Here is a 17,839-nt window from a genome sequence, read left to right on the forward strand (position 1 = left end):
GATGCCTACTCCTCAAGCTTGGTCCGCTGGGGACAAAGAAAAAACCCCACATATAAACATGCCATTCACTGTGACCTTTCTCTTCCCAGCTCTTGAATTAACTGTACACGATACTCCAACATGTCCAAGCAGTCAAAAGCGAAGGAACCGACTTGACCCTGGAGAAGGCCAGAGATTATACATCCCAGCAGATATAGACGACTGTGACGATTTAGCAACTAGTGCTAAACACCTCAAAAATCCATCAGACCTGCCTGAGGATCGTCAAACGTCAGGATTTCAGAAAGAGTGCGCAGTTCGTTACATATCAGTGTATAAAGACAACGACCGCTGGCCGGGACCTTGGGCGGATATTACAGCTTTCCAAGAGTACATCCTGGCAGATTTTCAGAAATAGGCGAGCCATGCCGAGATGATGTCCTGTGTGCATACGCCAATGCATTGTTAGCACGTTTTCGCAAAGGGGATGCACCGACCAGAAAATATTCCCACAGCATATGAGCAAAATGGCACTGGAAACAGATAGCGCTCTGTGTCCTCGGGTGGGCAACTAGGACCCAATGGCGCCTTTCCTAGAGTTCCGATATGTATCATTCATGGAAGATATGACTTGCGCTTCGCCATTTGCTCCCAGCGGAACTCTGCCGTTACGAATCCATGCGCCTGTCCTTTGGTTCCAAACCTTGTCGTACAGCCCATGGAATATTTCGAATGCCGAACACATGGCGGAAATCATCCAGACTTTCGTCGCGCTTACTCTTTCTTGTACTTAAGTTTCTACTAGAAGCAGGACCCGATAGACGATGACTTCAAGCATTTCCATACAGTCGGTCGTAAGAAGGGAACAAAAGCAGATCTAGCAATGGAAATACAAGAATAGGAGCAAGCCGTGGAAACCTTTCTGGTTCCTTTTGGCAAGCCACGGTTTCGTTCCCCGGATCTGACCATTTGCATGACATGCTGATTACATCGTAGCAACAACACCATATATATTCCACGGGATATCTATTTCCTGAATGCATCATCCACGTTATTCCACTCAACATAAGCCTTTATTCATTCTCTCAGCTATGGCGGTTGGTTACACCAGTGGATGTCAGACACAAGAATCGAGCTAACATCCACATGCACCAGAATCATAGGTATATGATATGTTTCCTGACTGGTTCAGGCATGTCGTGGTCTCGCACGTACGTTATTTCTCCCTTGTTTTGTTAAACGTCTCTTGCTCACCCTATTAGGCAAATCAATGACAATGGTGGCAAAGAACTGCCTCAGCGTCGGCTTTCCGCTCCGGCGCTTACGTTCGAGTATGTATTGATTCAAAACAAGATCCGAATGTGAAAGTAGCTAACAAAAATGGTGTTTAAGAGGATCTGAAGGCCTTGCTGGTAAGCTCGAGGCGAACGAAGATGTGGTGGAGGTCCGGGACGAAGGGTTGATTTAGAAAACTACGCACGCGGTTTCGTATTTCATACTCACTTCAATGTGGACCAAATACATACTACTATAAAGCATTGCTCCCGCGTACTATTCCTAAGGAAATATGTAGCAATTCGGTTATACTTCATTGTGTCGTCAGCCCTCCCTCCTTCCGTTTTCGGTTAGTTGTTGTCCTTCTCTCCTCTCCACCCTCGCGTTCTTCTTCAACTTTTCACCTCATCGCCTACAGGTGCTATATTCGTGAGTTTCTCTTACTTTTCATCTCTATTCATGTATACAGTGTCCCAAGAGGCAGAAGAATTATTATTATACTAATAAATGGTAATTAAACCTGCAAGGCAGCAGACTACGCCAACTCACACTCAATCAGACTCTCGACCCCCTTCTGCGCAGGCGCCGTCCAGATATTCATAATCTTCAATCCCGCCGATTCCAACAACTTGTGCCAGTGTCGCTCCGTCCGCTCTCCCGATCCGATCGCCATCATAATCAGGTCCAGACTGGTCGTTTCCCAGTAAGCGCCCTTGTCTGGGATCACGTTCTCGTTGATCAACACCTTGCTGTATCCGGAGCGGAGGGCTGGGGTCAGATTTGCCAGGATCTTGCGGCACATGTCGTCGGGCCAGTCGTGGAGGACAGAGTGCATGTAGTATGCTCGTGCGTCTGGTTTGGATATTAATTATGGGACAAATGGAGAGGCTGGGAAAGAGACGTACCTTTAACCGGCTGGGGCGTGAAGAAGTCGTGCGGCGTCACCTGAATTGCGGGATCTAAACCTTGTGCGTGGCAGACTACTGTCGGAAGATCTTGCAGAATCAAGCGTCCCGGGGCGTCAGGCCACTTCCGCTTGAATTCAGACAGATCGTGACCGATACTCCCGCCCATGTCGACAAGTAAGGCATCGTCATTGGTAATATTGCTGTCTTCGATAAGCCGCTCCTGTACCGGGAAGAAGCCAACATCCATCCAGCTCGGCCGTCCAACACTGTATACGGACATGTGGTTGTTGAATTGTCTGGCTGTGACCGGATCCTGCTTCGCGATCTCGAAGAAGTGGAGGTCTGTGTTGAATCCGAGCTGAAGTGCGGTGTCTGTAGGTTTGGTGGGATTGCGGTAGCCGTTCTTCTTCAGGTAGGCAGGGAGAGCGTGGATGCCAGCTGTGAATCGACGTGTCCTGTGCCAGGCGGGTTAGCATTTGCATCTGGGTGGACTATAGTCACATGTACATACATAAGAGGGAAACCGTCGCTGTACTTTTCCGAACACAGGGCTATCGTGAAGCCCGTACGACAGTACAGATCCGGTCCAGCCTCTCCAATCACCCCCATTGCGGCAAGATGTTTGAGTAGCCGGGCTGATACAGTCAGTATACGAATCCCAGAAGGCAAGTTGAAGCTCCGGGAACCTACACAGCATAACTGGATCGCACTCCGTGTCCTCTGCTAACTCCGCAGCAGACTTGGGCCTGTCATTGCGCGACAGTTTGTGGAAGAGATCAATATCGACGCCGGTCTCGATGGCCGCGTAGATCGTTGACTGTTCCAAGGCGGCCTATGAGCGATTATTCCATTTCTGGTATAAGTAAGGCCACAAACCTGCGCCCAGCAATATCTAATCATCGACTCACGAGGAGTCTCAAGAGCGTTGACCAATGCCCGAGCATCCTCCAGCAGTTTCAACCGTGCATCAGGGTCGGCGTTAAGGAAGGCATCTCCATGTGAAGATATTTGGTCGAGCAATCCAGGAACTTCTTGAGGAGCGCTCGGAGAGATGGGGATTTGGTCGTTCATGAAAGGTGATGTTTCTTTACTGTGGCCATTCGCTGTTCCGTTGGCATGGCCATTTTTGCTCTGTGTTGCAGCTAGGACGGTCATGGTGAGGTATCTGGATGGCAGGACAATATTGGGAAGGGTAATGAAAGAGTGAGTCGATATATCAGTGGAATAGAGCCTCCAACCGACACTCGGGAATCCTCAGCCGGATAAGAATATAAATTCCATCCTCATAGCCCCTGATTACGAAGGATCCTCCATCCTCATATGCAGACGTCATACGAGATAGGAAAATTCTGGACCATTGGCCGACATATCCATCAACAAACGGTGGAAGTAAGCTTTACGAGGGCAGGGAGGAAGGAGCGTGGAGAACAAATGAATTACAGACCGTTTCCTTGGCCAGCAAATCGCTCGAAGCTTTCTCCGTGTCATATTATTCAGGTTGCAGTCGTAATCTCTACTCCGGACATGCAGGATGCTGCGGCAAGAAATTCATCTGAGACGATCCGGTCCGGGAACAACCAGCATGCGAGTCATTAAAAGGATGAATAGGACATCTGATATATCAGAACCTTCTTTCTTTGTTCAATTTCTTTGTTCACTTTCTGAGTTATGCGTTTATTCCAATATCTGGCTTGAGCCACCACCAGAACATTGGGAGCGAGTCTTTTGTTATGACAAAAGCACGGATCCTTATTCCGTACGTTGACAGCACCTTCGGATACAGCCGTCCAACCCTAAGCCGGTTCATAGAACGTTAAATGCCTCAATTATTTGACTGGCGGGTGCAGGATCCCTGCCAGGGGCATCAAACAACACCCGAGATAAACCTGTCGAGTAACAACAAAAACATAGTACAGTGACAGAGAAAGAAAAGGCTGAATAAAATTATGCAAGCCGCCAACATTGCGGATTGACGATCGTCGAACGGACCACAATCCGAAGAAGAGTGGGGTCTCGTTTAACTGTCAGTGCTTGTTTTCTCCTCTTCGGCTGTGGTGGAAGCGAAGGATTCGCTTATTACCAACTCCGGTCACGATTTACAGAAGTAATGTGCCGGTGATGCCTCGTAATTCGGACATATTTGCTGCATAATCATACGGGGCATTTATACGAGGTATGCACGGAATATCGTTCATCGAGTACAGGCGCACAGTACTCTGAGCGCAGTGCACTGATATACTGTACGGATACTCCGGAGTAAGGTCACTCTCCCCATTTATCTCGGCTCGGCTAATAAGAAGGAATATCGTCAACGGCCAGTACTTAACCGGGTTGGGAAATAAATACCAACGAGCAAATATCATTAAACCTGACCGGGCGCGGACGGTCTGATATGCCCCCCCCCCGACAAACCACTGATCTCACTGTCCATGCGCACGAGTAGTTATTGTATGGCGTGGTCGGGACACATCCCGGCGATGCAACATTGATCGCGATTGGCCCATGCTTCATACAGAGCCTCGCTATGGATGGAAGATGGTGGGGACATACAAGGATGTACCAAGACGGGGTAATACTCTTGGTACTTCCTATTCCATCAAGAGTAGGTATAATTCGTGCAATTATACTTCATACTGGTAGTACTGCCACCATGGTCCGTCATATTTTAGCTGCATAACATGACAGGTAAAATGACCGGTCCAACGTCATGCGCCAGGAAAGGTTGACTCAGGCGGGTTTGCATATTATACCTGTGGCTACAGACTGGAATCATGTCGAGTCATGGCACTTTGGCACTTTGGTCTATTGGTCTAACAGCAGGAAAACATTATCAATCTAGAAATGTCCCTGATACAGGGATTGACATTGATGGCGCCGTTGAACCCATTGGTTGACAGAGTATCCAATTGCGATGTCTTTTCCCCTGCAGCTAAGGGTATATGACAAAGGATCAACCGTTCTTCCCGACCATGGTGTCTAATGGCGTTCCAGGTTGGATGTTGTTGGATGTCCTGCATGTTTAGTTCCTTTCGGCCACCCCTTGTCGTTGAGGTGCTCTGCATGGACTGCAAGTATCGACATTGGCTCGGATTGCGATAGCGTGGTCCTTCAAAATAGAAAACTCTTCATTGCCCATGAACATGGTAGTCTAGAGGCTTCCGTGTCAGGAATATCGTCCACTTTTCCCTGTTCCCTGGTCCTTCTCTTTTTCTTCCAGACGTCGATGTCTCGTCTTCCATAGTCTGCACCATGGCTTCTCATTCTGTCGAATATCTCAGTCAGACCAAAGGCCCAAAGATCATTGGTGTCTTCTGGGCGATGACCGGTCTTACTTTGGTGATGGTCATTTCGAGACTGTACATTCGAGCCGGTGTGTTGAGAAACATGGGATCGGATGACTGGTTGATTGCAGCGTCGATGGTGAGTTCAGTCCACAGAATAGTATCGTTCGCGAGAAACAACGCTAACCAATTCTTCAAAAGGTTATGAGCCTAGCATACACCTCCGTGACAACAGCAAACGTAGCATTCGGATACGGCCAACACGCAGATACCCTATCCCCCGAACGTCTCGTCAAAGTATCCCTCGTCAACTATATCGACTTCACACTAGGTATCGTCTCCTTCTCGCTCCCCAAACTCGCAGTCGCAGCTTTATTAAACCGCATCGTGAATCCAAATTGGTGGCAAAAAGCGGCGCTGTGGATATTGACGGGTTTGGTAGCGCTGACATCGGGCGTTTGCATTATCGTGCTGTTCACGATGTGTGATCCACCACAGGCGTTGTGGGATACTTCGTTGGTTATGCAGGGTGCGACCTGTCGGGATGTTTGGGTTTTGATTGATTATGCTATTTTTACGGGTGGTGACTTACCCAAATCTGCGAAAGAAGAGCATGATGAACCCTAACGTGTCTAGCATTCTCTGCGTTCACAGATCTGTATCTTGCGATTTATCCGAGTGTTGTGCTCTTGCGGCTTAATATGTCCGCGCGGAAGAAGATCGCCTTGTGTTTGGCTTTGGGACTCGGTTCAGTGTGAGTATAGTGGTGAATATCGATGTCAACTATGCTGATTATTCGCAGAGCGTGTGCTATGGCTATTGTCAAGTGCTTGCAATTGCCTGGTCTTTCCAACAAAACGGATCCGACGTGTGAGTTTCTCTTCGTCTGTATAAAGTGACTGTTGCTGATCTGAAGTTACAGATGCCACCGCAGAGCTCGTCATTTGGACATGGTATGTGCCTAGCTCCCAGATCAAGATTGATTCTCATCAAACCGTGTAGTATCGAATCCAACGTCGTCATCATGGCCTCCTGCATCCCCACCCTACACCCTCTACTCGAAATAATCCTCGGAAGACGATCCCTACGCTCCTGGAGCGCAAGCAGGGACAACTGCAAAAACAGCGGCAACAGCATGCCCGGTGCATCCTACAACCGAAGTAAACGGTCCAATTCCCAGAAACCAGATCTCACGATCACCAACGTGGAAAGCCAGGAAAGCATCCTCCGCCCGGAAGAACTTGTACTAAGCCAGATTCGCCGGACGGACAACGTCACGGTGCAATACGAATCACGGTCGGGGACCGCTGACGAGGGACGGACGTCTTGGTGATAGTCAGCAGTGAGACATTGTGTTGATCTCGCGCCGATCAAATTAAAATAGACACTATACGATAGTTTTAGCAATGTATGAATACGGAGTATGTATGCAGCAGTATCCGTGTCGCGGTTGTTCCTGGCGTCAATTGCGGCAGCAGTCGACCCTCCAATTGGCGGATGGAACATTTGTCGAGTAAGTCGACCTTAAACAAAGGAACGAGATGCTATCTTAAGCTTTCCCCAGACACCGGTGCCAAAGTGAACCCGACTTGGCCTGCCGTGTTCCGTATACAGATTTACTTTTTGCGGCAGCGGGTTCCCCTTCCCTAACCTGACGTCTTTGCCTCAAAACAAGACCCCAGCAGAAGCACAAGTTGGTTAGTTAAATTAAACCCACCGGACATGAAGTTTCAGATTACCGCCGGCGTGCCAGTCAGTGGCCAGGGAGTAGACGTTGCAACTGCCGATCGAGGTCGGTATATGGCCGGTCTCAAACGATAGCACGATCGGATATCGTGATTGAGTCGTGGTAATGGACCTCCGGGGACAAATTGCTTCCGGAATGGGAAAATGGCCGAAAATGAGATTCCGGGGAGGAGAGGACAAAGGAGTAACGGGACGGATACGTGGGTTTTAGCCGGGAGAGAGAGGAGGAGGGGGGAATGGTTCTGGTACGGTCTCCGAGATGGATCCAATCCCCCCAATGTATGGGTCCGATGCAGCTGTGCCTGATCTGTCATTCATGTGAGAGTGCAGACAGACTGCACAGTATATTTCGAGAATGTGAGAAGAATATTTCAGAAGAGAGATTAATTGACAAGCCATATACCCATGAGAGAATACTTAACTCTCATATTACTGTGTACAAGTCCAAGTACTCTGTGCTCTCAACAGAATATACGCAGGATTCGACCTGAAACGCAAACCAGCAGTTAAAACACCCGTTCGGCCACTTGGCGGACGGTGCGGATCGGTCTCCATCCTGACACTCTCCAGGACTCTCTCTCATGGCCATTCTGCTCCTGCTTGCTCCAAGTGTCTCCATCGGGTGTGTTGTCTTTTTAAATTTTCTGCACTTTTTTTTAGCTGCTTTTGACTGACTCTGACTCTCTGCAGTATCCCATAGTCCTTCCTTCTCCCCTGAACGAATCGGTCATGCTGCCCGAATCAATGCGGTTCTTTGACGTTGTGGTTTGAGATCTCTCGGGGGATTCAACCATTCTGGATATTCCTGGCTTTCACCGGGCTCTGTTTGAAGTCCAGATTTGGTCCTTCTGCTGTAGTGGAGGCCGACGACATTCTTTCAACACCTGCTGCGATCATCCATCATCCTGGTCGGCTTTATATGACAAGCGCGTCCATTTCTTTCTTTTTTTTTTTTTTTTTTCTTGAAGACCACTCGTTTTGCTCTTTCTCTTCGTCGCTCTCGCTTTTTACTACCTTTCGGGGAATTATTACAGGGGTGTTTCTATTATTATAGTGCCTGCCATACTATCATCCCCACTACGTCTTAGGCTGGCCTCGACAACGTTGACCTTCCCTACTGGTATCGGGATGGATTTGCTTTGAGGAATCTCTACGTTCTTTGATTTGATTTGATTTTTTTTTTTTTTTTTTTTTTTTTTTTTATGCCGCTCATTTTGACCGTCTTGGTGAGTTGGGCCAGGTTACACTTGTTCGCGGCCTCTACTGACGCTTTTCCGTCCTGAGACCTAGACCTCGTTGCAACAGATCTGACAACAAACACCCAGACCACTTGACAAGTCATAGACCCCTTTATTTGTTTATTCGACGCTCGTTACACACCTTCACTATCCTACAACACGCTCGCTTAACTACCTACCCCGATCCCGAACACGATCCATGCGCCGTGCGATTGATACCGAACAATAGAATGTCAGCGACTTGGAGTAACGGCAGCGGCCCTGCCCAAGCAATGGATCCCTCATACGACACCGCCCTACCCCCCATTCAGTCGCAAAACATGTCCCTCAGCCGTCGTCGACCTGGATACCGACCCGACTCAACAGCGATTATTGGAAACTTCCGCGGGATGCAACAACCAGGGGCGCCTTTTCAGACCACACACGACCCGGTATCGAACATGATTGCCAGAGGGCCCGGAATGCATCGTCGGAGCGAGAGTACATTGAGAACGGTTATGCGAAAGATATTCCATCGCAAGAGGCGCAATCAGACGGACGAATTGGAGGGGGGTCCTGCCATGGAATCCTACAGTCCTCGTCCTAGTAATTCGCTACCGCGGAAATCCGAAAGTCACAGTCGCAAAGACGCGCAGCCTACCTCTCTTGGAACGAAAAATAGCCCGCTGCAGAAGGACCTTCGTCCTACTTTGATGGACCTGAACAAATTGGACCCCTTGCCGGTACACCGACGACGAAATACCCTCCCCAGTCTAGTGTTTTCTGAAGAGGACTGTCATGAAAAAGGAAACAGTGGCCCTGAGACAGGAAAAGAACCGGAAAACCTGCGAGTGCGCCGTGCTTTGCGCAACAAGCGACGCTCACGGAGCACCAATTCCCTCCGCAGAAAGGCTAACGAACACCGCATGTCTCCGATTCAATGGACGCGGCGCAGTACGGAAATCACATACCTAGGCTCGCCTGCGTTTGGAGCAGTTTCTGACAGCGAGCTCTCCTTCAGACCTCCTACGCGGAACACGGTTGCCAGTCTGTTCAAGCCAGATGAGCCTTGTGATGCACCCGAAGTTAATGATGCAGAGCAACAAACTGAGGTCGAAAGTGTGCCACCAAGTGTTGGCAATCTAGTACACACGATGCAAAACCACGACAACCTGACTATCGAACAACGCGTGACAACCCTGGAGGTTAAACTCATCGATCTGGAATTCGCCATTGCGCGCATACAAGACAAACGATGCGACTCCTCGCCAACAGCCAAATCCGCATCCAAGAAACCATTAGCGCCAGACGGACGACCAGCACCATTATTCTCCCCTGCAACCGGCTCGAGCAACTCGCCCAGAATCTCAGAAGACCGCCCCGTCAGCACCGGCACCGTCCGCCCTAACCTCCACCGATCCCGCACATACCAACCACCCTCCTCCCCACCACACCTCGACGGCGCATCCAGCATCTCCATCGAACAATACAGCACCCTAGTCACCCTCCTCCGCAGAGAACAATCCGCCCGCAGATCCCTCGAGGGCCAGGTCTCCACTCTCCGCGACGACGTCCAACAACTCCAGAAAATGGCCCGCGACTCAATGGCCATGAGCGTGGGCACTATGTACCCGATCCAAAGCGCGGACTCGATAGAGCCCTATCGTCTTCGTCCGGTGGACTCTCACTCGTCCCCGCAGTCGAACACCAACTACATCCCACGAACGGAGAAAATCATCCCACATCCGCATTATGATAGTGGCACCGGCACGGACCTGGAGCGGGACTCGAAGAACGATCTTGCGCTGCGCAAGCTGGAGCGTCGGGTCGAGATCGCCGGCATGATATGACTGACTACATCTACTTATCCTTGCGACTGATTGAGTCTGTTCCTTAATGCCTTGCCGTATACCCTCTTCGCTTAATGTCCTGTATACCTATACCCCAATTGTCTTTCCTTTCTTTTCTTCCCCCCCGGGAGGGGGGGTGGGGGGCTTTTCTTCGGTTTTCCATGGCTTCTTTTGTTTATTATTCTAGCCCAGGGCTACCTTTTTCCCTTTTCTTCATCACTTCTTTTCTTCTTCTCTTCGATTCATACTTCACTTCTTGTTACATTCTCAGCGGGCTTTACATTCATTCATGACTGGATATATTGAATATATTGATTTTTATTGTCTATAGATACACGAGATAGATTGCTTTATTTGTGATTGAATAGATCTCAGTACACTGGTTTTAAATTTTGAATGCTTTACTAGTTACAAACGCTGTCAATAAGCTGATAGATTTGATTATATTTACTACTAATCTACATACAGTACAATGAGGTTGTTTATAATAAGTACCCAATTCAAGTCACTTACTCAGTCTTCTTATCCATATCCTCTTCAACCTCGGGCGTAAACTGAATCCTCTTCCCGTACAACCACGACGACCGACTAATCAACGACCCAACCGCGTACCCGATATACGCACCAGTCAGGATAGTAATAGGATACGCTTGCCACGGACGGTCCCTACATTCATCAGCATTACCTCAAATCAAATAAAGGGGGGGAGGTTACCAATCCAACGGAATAGGCACAGCCCCAAACCAAGCACCCACGCCCGTCCCCAGCGCTCCGCCCCAAACCGCATCCGCAGGCCGACCCACGCCCCAGACTTCCCGCCAGGTACTCCCGTCGACGCCGTGCACGTAGACTAGTGCTGTTGCGGAGAGGACGGCCATGTGTGCTGCGCAGAGGAGCGTTTCGAGGTTGTGTGTTGTTAACGGGGCGCCGAAGAGGACGAGGAGGATTGAGAGGATAGGGGTTGCGAGGAGGGTTGTTAGTGTCAGTGAGATCAATGCGGGCTGTTCTTGTTAGTATAGTATTCAGCTATCATTTGGTGTAAAGGCGAGGGGAGACGTACAACCACTTTCACGGATATTCCAACCTCCTTCGCATGCTTCCGTCGCAGTCCAACTCTCCCCGGTCTCAAAACCGTACCCTCACTCCCACTCGAACTCGCTTCCCCTGTATTCCCCTTCGATGATGGAGCACCAGCAGGCGGCAAGCAAACCACCGCATACAACACCTGCAAACCCGCCAACACGGGCAAATCACCCAATAACTCACTAACCGGGTCTTCCACGAACTTGCCAAACCGTACCGCCAACAAACCCAGTAATAGAACCGGATGCGCAAAAGAGTACACCCGCGCGAGCTGCCCGGGGAGAACACTCATGGCCGGCGCTGGGGGTTTCGGGGGTGGTGCTTGGGTGGATGCGGATGCGGATGCGTTTGATTGTGATTGTGTTGGGTTTGAGGATGAGGAGGAGGATGTACCGGTGCGGTGTGGTGGGGAGGGGGGTGTTGAAGTCATTGTTGAGGCACTTGGGCGTGCGCCCTGTCGATTGTTGTAGAATGGGATTGGACTGAATTGAATGAATGAATGGCGTTCTGGTGATTTGGCGGAGGACGCGGATACAGGAGTCGGAGAATCTACGGGATGGGTTTCCGTATTGGGGTAATTGTTCCGGTATGCCTTGGAGGTGTGGCAGCCATTTTGGGACCCAAGGAAGTAGACTGATAACTATTCGAGAGGAATGGGTTAAATTTTCACAATTACATGTAGAATCGCGGCGAGAAGTATACAATTCAAGTACCATAGTTGAAGATACTCACAGCCTTCCACGCTACTCCGTACAAGTACTTAGTACTATTTCTCGATGCCGTGTACAGATATATAACTAACCGACACTCAATTGACTGCATAAACCCTACCTAACCAACAATTGAATCCAGAAAAAAACAACATATTAAGAAATTAGGCCTGAGGACTCCTATCTAACTCTTTTTTCTTTCTTTCTTTCTTTTTTTTTTTGTTTTTTTTGTTTTTTTTTTTTTTTTTTTTTTCTTCTCTTTTACGTTTTTATCCGTCTAACCAGTCAACCAACCAATCCGTGTAGATTACCGCAACAAGAAACAGAAAATAAGCATAAGCATACATTCGTGACGCATGGCAAAGCGTAAGGATAAGAATAAGGGCAGAGGGGTATGAAAGACACGCGAAGGGATAGAGGAAACAGATTATACCCCTAGGAACAGAACATAAAAGGAAAAGAACAAGGATTCAACAACCAAAAGTGCCACCCGCGTGTCCAAGTAAAAACATCAAAGGAAATGACGTGACATAAGACATGATCACTGACCGAAGCCAGTCAACAGGGACAACCCAATTAGTTCAGCTCTTTAGGTGGCCCAGCGGCGGCCTCAGTTTGAGCAGGTGCCGACTCAGGAGCACTCGTAACAGGCTCCTTTTGCTCAACAAAAGCCGATGCAACAGGAGACTCTGGCGAGCCTGGCTCTTCCGGAATGGCATGTGGCAACCCCGAGCCTGGCAACGGGGACACAGGAGACTCGTCAGGACCATTCGCTTCAGGTGCTGACTTGCTGCCGTTGCTGACCTTGCTTGGCGGCGGTGACAACGTTAGATTGGACACGGACATTTCGGTGTCCGAGTTTACTGGACTCCGCGTCCGGTCTCTGAGAGAGTCGGTGTCTTTTCCGTCGCGACTTAACCCGACCTTGGCTTTGAACTTTCCAAACAGACTTCGCCTCTCTGGTTCAATTTCCTTGGGAGAGCCGTTATTGTTGAGTTCGGCGTCAAGACTGAGCGGTTGGTTCGCTGGGTCATTGACAAACTGTTGGAGGTCTGATGGTGAGCTGCGGCTGGTCTGGTGCCAACTACCAATTGAACTGGCGCTGCGAGTAGCACTCGGGTTGGTCGCTCCCAAGGGAGGCGACACGAGACCGATCTGTTCGCTGCTTCGTTTAGACGAACGGGGAAATTTCCAGCTCTGTCGGTGTTCTTTGCGTTCCGCTCGCGCGGTCTCGTCGAGTTGTTCGAGATCTGACTGGTCCGTGAAGGACGAGCGCGAGCGCATTGACGGTGTTCGTGAGTGTGGCTTCAGCGAAGTGTCCGTTGTCAGCGTCTGTCCGTTTTCACTCTGGGAAGTACCGTTTTCCTGGTTATTGGTGTGGGATTCATCCTGAGCACCGTTTGCCGCTACTCCATTCTCTGGAGGCACGGTGCGGGGAATATTGTCAGCAGTGACGCCCTGAAGGGACTGAGATGAGCTCTGGGCGCTCTCACAGACACTACCCGGACTCCGCTTTTTCCTCAACCGGTTCGGTTGTCGCTGCTCACCGCTGGGTGGTGGAGACTTGGAAAAGAAGTTGGACAGTTTACGTTCCTTGGTTGGAGTGACTACCGCAGGAGGGGGAGGGGAGACGGATGCTTCGCGGGGAGGTTGGGGCTCAGGGACGGTGACATGCCCTGCGAAACGCTTGGGAATGGGTCCATGAGTGGCCGAATGGACGTATGCCATCCCAGATGTACCAATCACCGATGCCCCATCAGTGCCTGAAGGAACCTGAATACGAATGTGGTTGTTGCCCTCCGTGGAGGGAGGTGTCCGACTGGGTGACGGGCTCGGCTTGGCGGACGGTGCGGGTCCCGTGGTATTGCCAGTGGCGGACTCTTGAACGGCCCTGCGCTGCATAGGAGGAGCCATTTTCGACGGAAGGGTATTGCTGCGGTGCACTCCGCTCAACGACGACGGCGTGCCAGGGCTGGTGGCGGCGTTCGAGTTTCGCGAATTCTTGGAGGACACGGACACGTTGCGTCGAAGGCTGCCATACTTGCGGAAGCTATCTGCGCCGCCGCTGGCGCTGGAGACGGAACGACGGATGCTGGTCTGGGTGGTCGTGGGTGCGCGAGGGGCGATGCCGCCAGACTCAACCGCCTTGACGGTCTCCTCGTCCGCCGCGGTGCCGTTCATACCGAACAGAAAGTGGTCCTGGTTCTCGATAAGGAAGATCAAAACATCCTGGCTCAGCTTGTATTCATCGGGCGACATGTCGTGTTGGGGATGGGAGAGCAATCCAGGCTGGAATATGGCGGACAGGTTGGCGGAGGTCATCCGGTTCTGCTCCGATTTGGAAGCGAAAACGGCCAGGAGATCGAGAATGTAGAGCAGCAACTGCTTGTTGAGCGGCGGGAGCTCCCTGATGAGCTGCTGATAGGCTGCGACGGCTTTGGCGTGATCAAAAATCTCCGCCTCGTTGGCTGGCGCAAGACCTTGGACCTGGCGCTGATAGGTGCGCAACGGCTGACGGAATTGCTCGTAGAAATCCAACGGCACGATCGGCTCGGGAAGCTGGTTGAGATAACGACGGAGGACGTTGGCGGCATCGTGCACAGTATAACCGGTCCAATCGAGACCTTTTCCGTAACGCTCGGGGGAGTCGAAGATCTCTTGAAGGTCCTTGATGCGCTTCGCGGAACCGTTGAGTCGAAAGATGCCTTCCACGTCGGTTGCTATTAAAACAATCAAAGTTAGTGACGTCCCTCACCAGACAGGAGAGGCAGTTGACACACCCTTTTCTTTCAAGAACACCCCGCATTTCGCAACGACGATAGGAACGTAACCGTAGATGAAGCTTTCACCATTGTCATTTGTGAGAGAAATTGCGACGTTGGCGTATTTGATGCTGACGTTGAGAGGAATACCGAAGATTCCTCGAGGTATATCTATTTTTTTTTTTATAACGCAGGAACCGTTAGCGCCAGCCATGAAGAGATGATGGTGAGATTCAAGGGAGTCGATAGAGGTTGTACTATTGATCGACGCGATACCTCTCACAGAGGATAGCGATCGCACCAGGCTGGCGTTTCTCGAGATAGCACAGGCCGCGGGTCACTGGTCGCATTGCGGAAGCACCTTCTTTCGTTGAAGCGGACGAGTTGTAGAATGGACCGAGAAACACATGGTCTCCATGCTGGTGATCCACATGCAGTAAACGTACCTTTGACTTCCTCTTTGCGGGTATTCCTCTTGAACTGCCTCCACCAGGAAGTGAGATCTCGTTTGGACGGAGGCGAGAAAGCGACAGGTTGAGAGGTGGGCGCGAAGGCCTGGAAGGGCTCCGGTTTTCCCGTCACCATGTTCGCGTGACGGATGGCGATGTGGGCGTTGTAGATGGTGTGGGACGAAGTAGACGAAGTGGGACGATATGAGTGTATGGACGATGGACGATGGACAGCGGACGATGAAGAACGAAGAATGAAGGTCGAGAATGAGGGACGAGGGAAGCGATCTGGAATTAATTGGATCAGAGGGACCGACGACCCCCGGAACTCGATCGATTGGACGGTTGAACGAACGAATGAAGGGAGTTGAAGATCAATAATAAATGAATCAGTCTCAGTGAGGCAGACCGTCACCAAGTCAGACCGCCCTCGTGTCTCTTGACTTGCTTGCTTGCTTGACTTGACTTGACTGTATAATACAGATTGATGTTAATGGGGATTATTGGCGGCGAAAAAGCCGGGGCTGGGCAGTTCCCAAAATAGCAGCAAAACGGGCGATATCTGATTACCTGACTGATCCCGTGATATTGCAGGTATTATACTCTTAAGTGATGAAGGAGGGATAAAGGAGGATAAAGGAGGATAAAGGGGAGTGGTGAAGGAGTGTGGGAGAGAAAGAGGAGAGACCGATGATGCCGATGATCCTTCATGATGACTGCCAGAAGGGGTCTCAGGAACCATGGTATGGCAATGTACTGTTCTAGGTACACTACAGAGTAAGATGAGTATAACTAAGAGAGAGAATATACTACAGAGACTATGGTAGACAGTAGTGTCCGTACTCAGAGTACAGTTCATCTCTGTACTCAACTAGACTCCTAGTACTTGTACCCCAAGTCCCTTAACTATACACAGGTATAGGTACAGGGTCCAGGGACACGACTCGACTCCAATCCGGTCAACCCCGGCCGTCCAAAAGTCGAGACTCGGTCGACGGTTGGGACGGTTTCACTGCTACTGTGTGACCGTAGTAGAGAGTTGGGATCACGTGAGATCACATGACACCTGGCGGAGTGCGGTGCGGTCGGAGATGAAGAATCGTAGCAGTTCACCTTGAGCCAGCTTATCCACGAACATCACATAACAAAATGGATGGGTGTGTATTCAATTTATTATCTGCTTCCCTTTATTTTGAATGCTAATTTGCAGTCTCAATGCTACGGAACAACGCGAGCTCGCCTCTCGCATGGAGAGAAAGCAGCTGAAGGAATTCATGGGCGTACGTTCTATCCACGACTGAGGATACCTTCCTTACAACGAACACACCAACTGACACACTTAGATGTACTCTAAACTCGTCCAACGCTGCTTCGATGACTGTGTCAACGACTTCACCACCCGTTCGCTTGCTTCTCGTGAGGAAGGCTGTGTGCTGCGCTGTGTCGACAAGTACCTCAAGGGTTCGGCTCGCTTGAACGAACGATTCCAGGAACAGAACGCGGCTATGATGCAGAACGCCCAGGGTGGACGGTAATCGCTTTATTCACCTTGGACCTCTCCTCTTCCTACTTGACCTTCTCGTTTGTGTTGGCGCCGGTTCGCATGTTCGTCAGGATATAGTTGGCTTGGGTTTGTCTGGTTAAAAGTGACGGTGCGGGACTGAAAAGGAAAATGGATAATGATGGCAAAAGTTACGCTGTCTGTGTATTATATGAGATTGAGCTCTTGATGGGCCGTCAATGGACTACGACGGATAGTATTGCTCTTTACCGTGTACTCTGGAGTACTCTGTAGCTCACATGGAAAAAATCACCATTTTGGGATCGGGAACTGGTTTCATTTGCCGCCGGAAAACATTGCCTATTCTATGTAAAGTCAACTAGTTCTTACTCTACGGAGTATTTGTATGCTGACAGCTATCTAAAGTAGTAATGCTGTCGGTCGCAGTTAGTATTGCCGATGCGATTCCGTCATCGTCCGCAGTTCCGAGCCTAACCAACACTGTACTCTGTATACTCTGTAGATTATAGAGTACTCAGACATGCGGAGATCAATGCTGGGATTATGAGGGGATCGTATAATTCCTTTTCTTCTCCAACTGCTGTATCTGTAGATAGTGAATAATAATATGGGCGTACTCTGTATAGAGTACTGTAAAACCCCGTTATAAGCAACTCCGATATAAGCAATACTCCATTATAAGCAACTGGCCACGCTGTCCAAATTACAACTCCATATAAAATTGCTTAATACTCCATTACTAGCAAGTTGCTTAAATTCTCCCCTCCTCCAATACAAAATTGCTAATATAGGAGTAACCAAAATAGGCTATTTTGACTTCATCCCTCCCTTCCGCAATGCCAAAGCAAACCCGTCAACCTATTTTAAACAGCCAAAAGGCTGCCCTCCGAGCCCAGCATCAACTCAAGCCACATCTATCAAATATCGCACTGAAAATCTGGTTTGAAACCACCTATAATCAGTCAATCAACCCATCCTCTGTATCCCGAATCATTTCATCCGATTCCGCCTCCTTTGATGAAGCCACCAACCGCCACCAAGAGAAGCGACGACGTAC

General features: G+C 49.8%; 7 protein-coding genes across 7 annotated transcripts; 3 read left to right on the plus strand and 4 right to left on the minus strand.

Moving 5' to 3' along the window:
• Positions 1-1,789: 1,789 nt before the first annotated feature.
• Positions 1,790-3,233, minus strand: ASPGLDRAFT_70426 (uncharacterized protein; the record flags this gene model as incomplete). Its single annotated transcript, XM_022549482.1, has 5 exons — positions 1,790-2,106; positions 2,160-2,617; positions 2,674-2,797; positions 2,853-2,979; positions 3,039-3,233. The coding sequence occupies 5 exons, from the start codon at positions 3,231-3,233 to the stop codon at positions 1,790-1,792; spliced, it is 1,221 nt and encodes a 406-aa protein (XP_022395643.1).
• A 2,178-nt stretch (positions 3,234-5,411) lies between these two features.
• Positions 5,412-6,776, plus strand: ASPGLDRAFT_137856 (uncharacterized protein; the record flags this gene model as incomplete). Its single annotated transcript, XM_022541560.1, has 6 exons — positions 5,412-5,582; positions 5,645-6,026; positions 6,080-6,197; positions 6,246-6,313; positions 6,366-6,396; positions 6,446-6,776. 6 exons carry the CDS (start codon positions 5,412-5,414, stop codon positions 6,774-6,776), a joined length of 1,101 nt encoding a protein of 366 aa, XP_022395644.1.
• Positions 6,777-8,687: 1,911 nt separating this feature from the next.
• Positions 8,688-10,028, plus strand: ASPGLDRAFT_96490 (uncharacterized protein; the record flags this gene model as incomplete). Its single annotated transcript, XM_022550587.1, has 1 exon — positions 8,688-10,028. A coding segment is annotated over one exon (1,341 nt), but the record flags the coding sequence as incomplete, so codon positions are not given.
• Positions 10,029-10,660: 632 nt separating this feature from the next.
• Positions 10,661-11,769, minus strand: ASPGLDRAFT_30236 (PIG-F family protein; the record flags this gene model as incomplete). The annotated part of the gene is made up of 4 exons (XM_022543928.1): positions 10,661-10,709; positions 10,770-10,922; positions 10,971-11,257; positions 11,317-11,769. The coding sequence occupies 4 exons, from the start codon at positions 11,767-11,769 to the stop codon at positions 10,661-10,663; spliced, it is 942 nt and encodes a 313-aa protein (XP_022395646.1).
• An 856-nt stretch (positions 11,770-12,625) lies between these two features.
• Positions 12,626-15,396, minus strand: ASPGLDRAFT_137830 (putative Rho GTPase activator (Sac7); the record flags this gene model as incomplete). Its single annotated transcript, XM_022541558.1, has 3 exons — positions 12,626-14,769; positions 14,830-15,068; positions 15,254-15,396. The coding sequence occupies 3 exons, from the start codon at positions 15,394-15,396 to the stop codon at positions 12,626-12,628; spliced, it is 2,526 nt and encodes an 841-aa protein (XP_022395647.1).
• Positions 15,397-15,573: 177 nt separating this feature from the next.
• ASPGLDRAFT_1083201 (uncharacterized protein) lies at positions 15,574-16,264 on the minus strand. The gene has a single exon (XM_022539541.1). It carries the CDS (start codon positions 16,117-16,119, stop codon positions 15,751-15,753), a length of 369 nt encoding a protein of 122 aa, XP_022395648.1. The 5' UTR covers positions 16,120-16,264; the 3' UTR covers positions 15,574-15,750.
• Positions 16,265-16,456: 192 nt separating this feature from the next.
• Positions 16,457-16,795, plus strand: tim9 (protein transporter TIM9; the record flags this gene model as incomplete). Its single annotated transcript, XM_022541557.1, has 2 exons — positions 16,457-16,540; positions 16,604-16,795. 2 exons carry the CDS (start codon positions 16,457-16,459, stop codon positions 16,793-16,795), a joined length of 276 nt encoding a protein of 91 aa, XP_022395649.1.
• Between the last annotated feature and the right edge of the window lie 1,044 nt (positions 16,796-17,839).

The sequence above is a fragment of the Aspergillus glaucus genome (genome assembly GCF_001890805.1).
Source record: "Aspergillus glaucus CBS 516.65 unplaced genomic scaffold ASPGLscaffold_37, whole genome shotgun sequence".
In the NCBI taxonomy this organism is placed as follows: Eukaryota; Fungi; Ascomycota; class Eurotiomycetes; order Eurotiales; family Aspergillaceae; genus Aspergillus; species Aspergillus glaucus.

Excerpts from the sequence above, each read along its gene's own strand:
- ASPGLDRAFT_1083201 (XM_022539541.1), bottom strand. The coding sequence starts at position 16,119 with ATGAACTGTACTCTGAGTACGGACACTACTGTCTACCATAGTCTCTGT.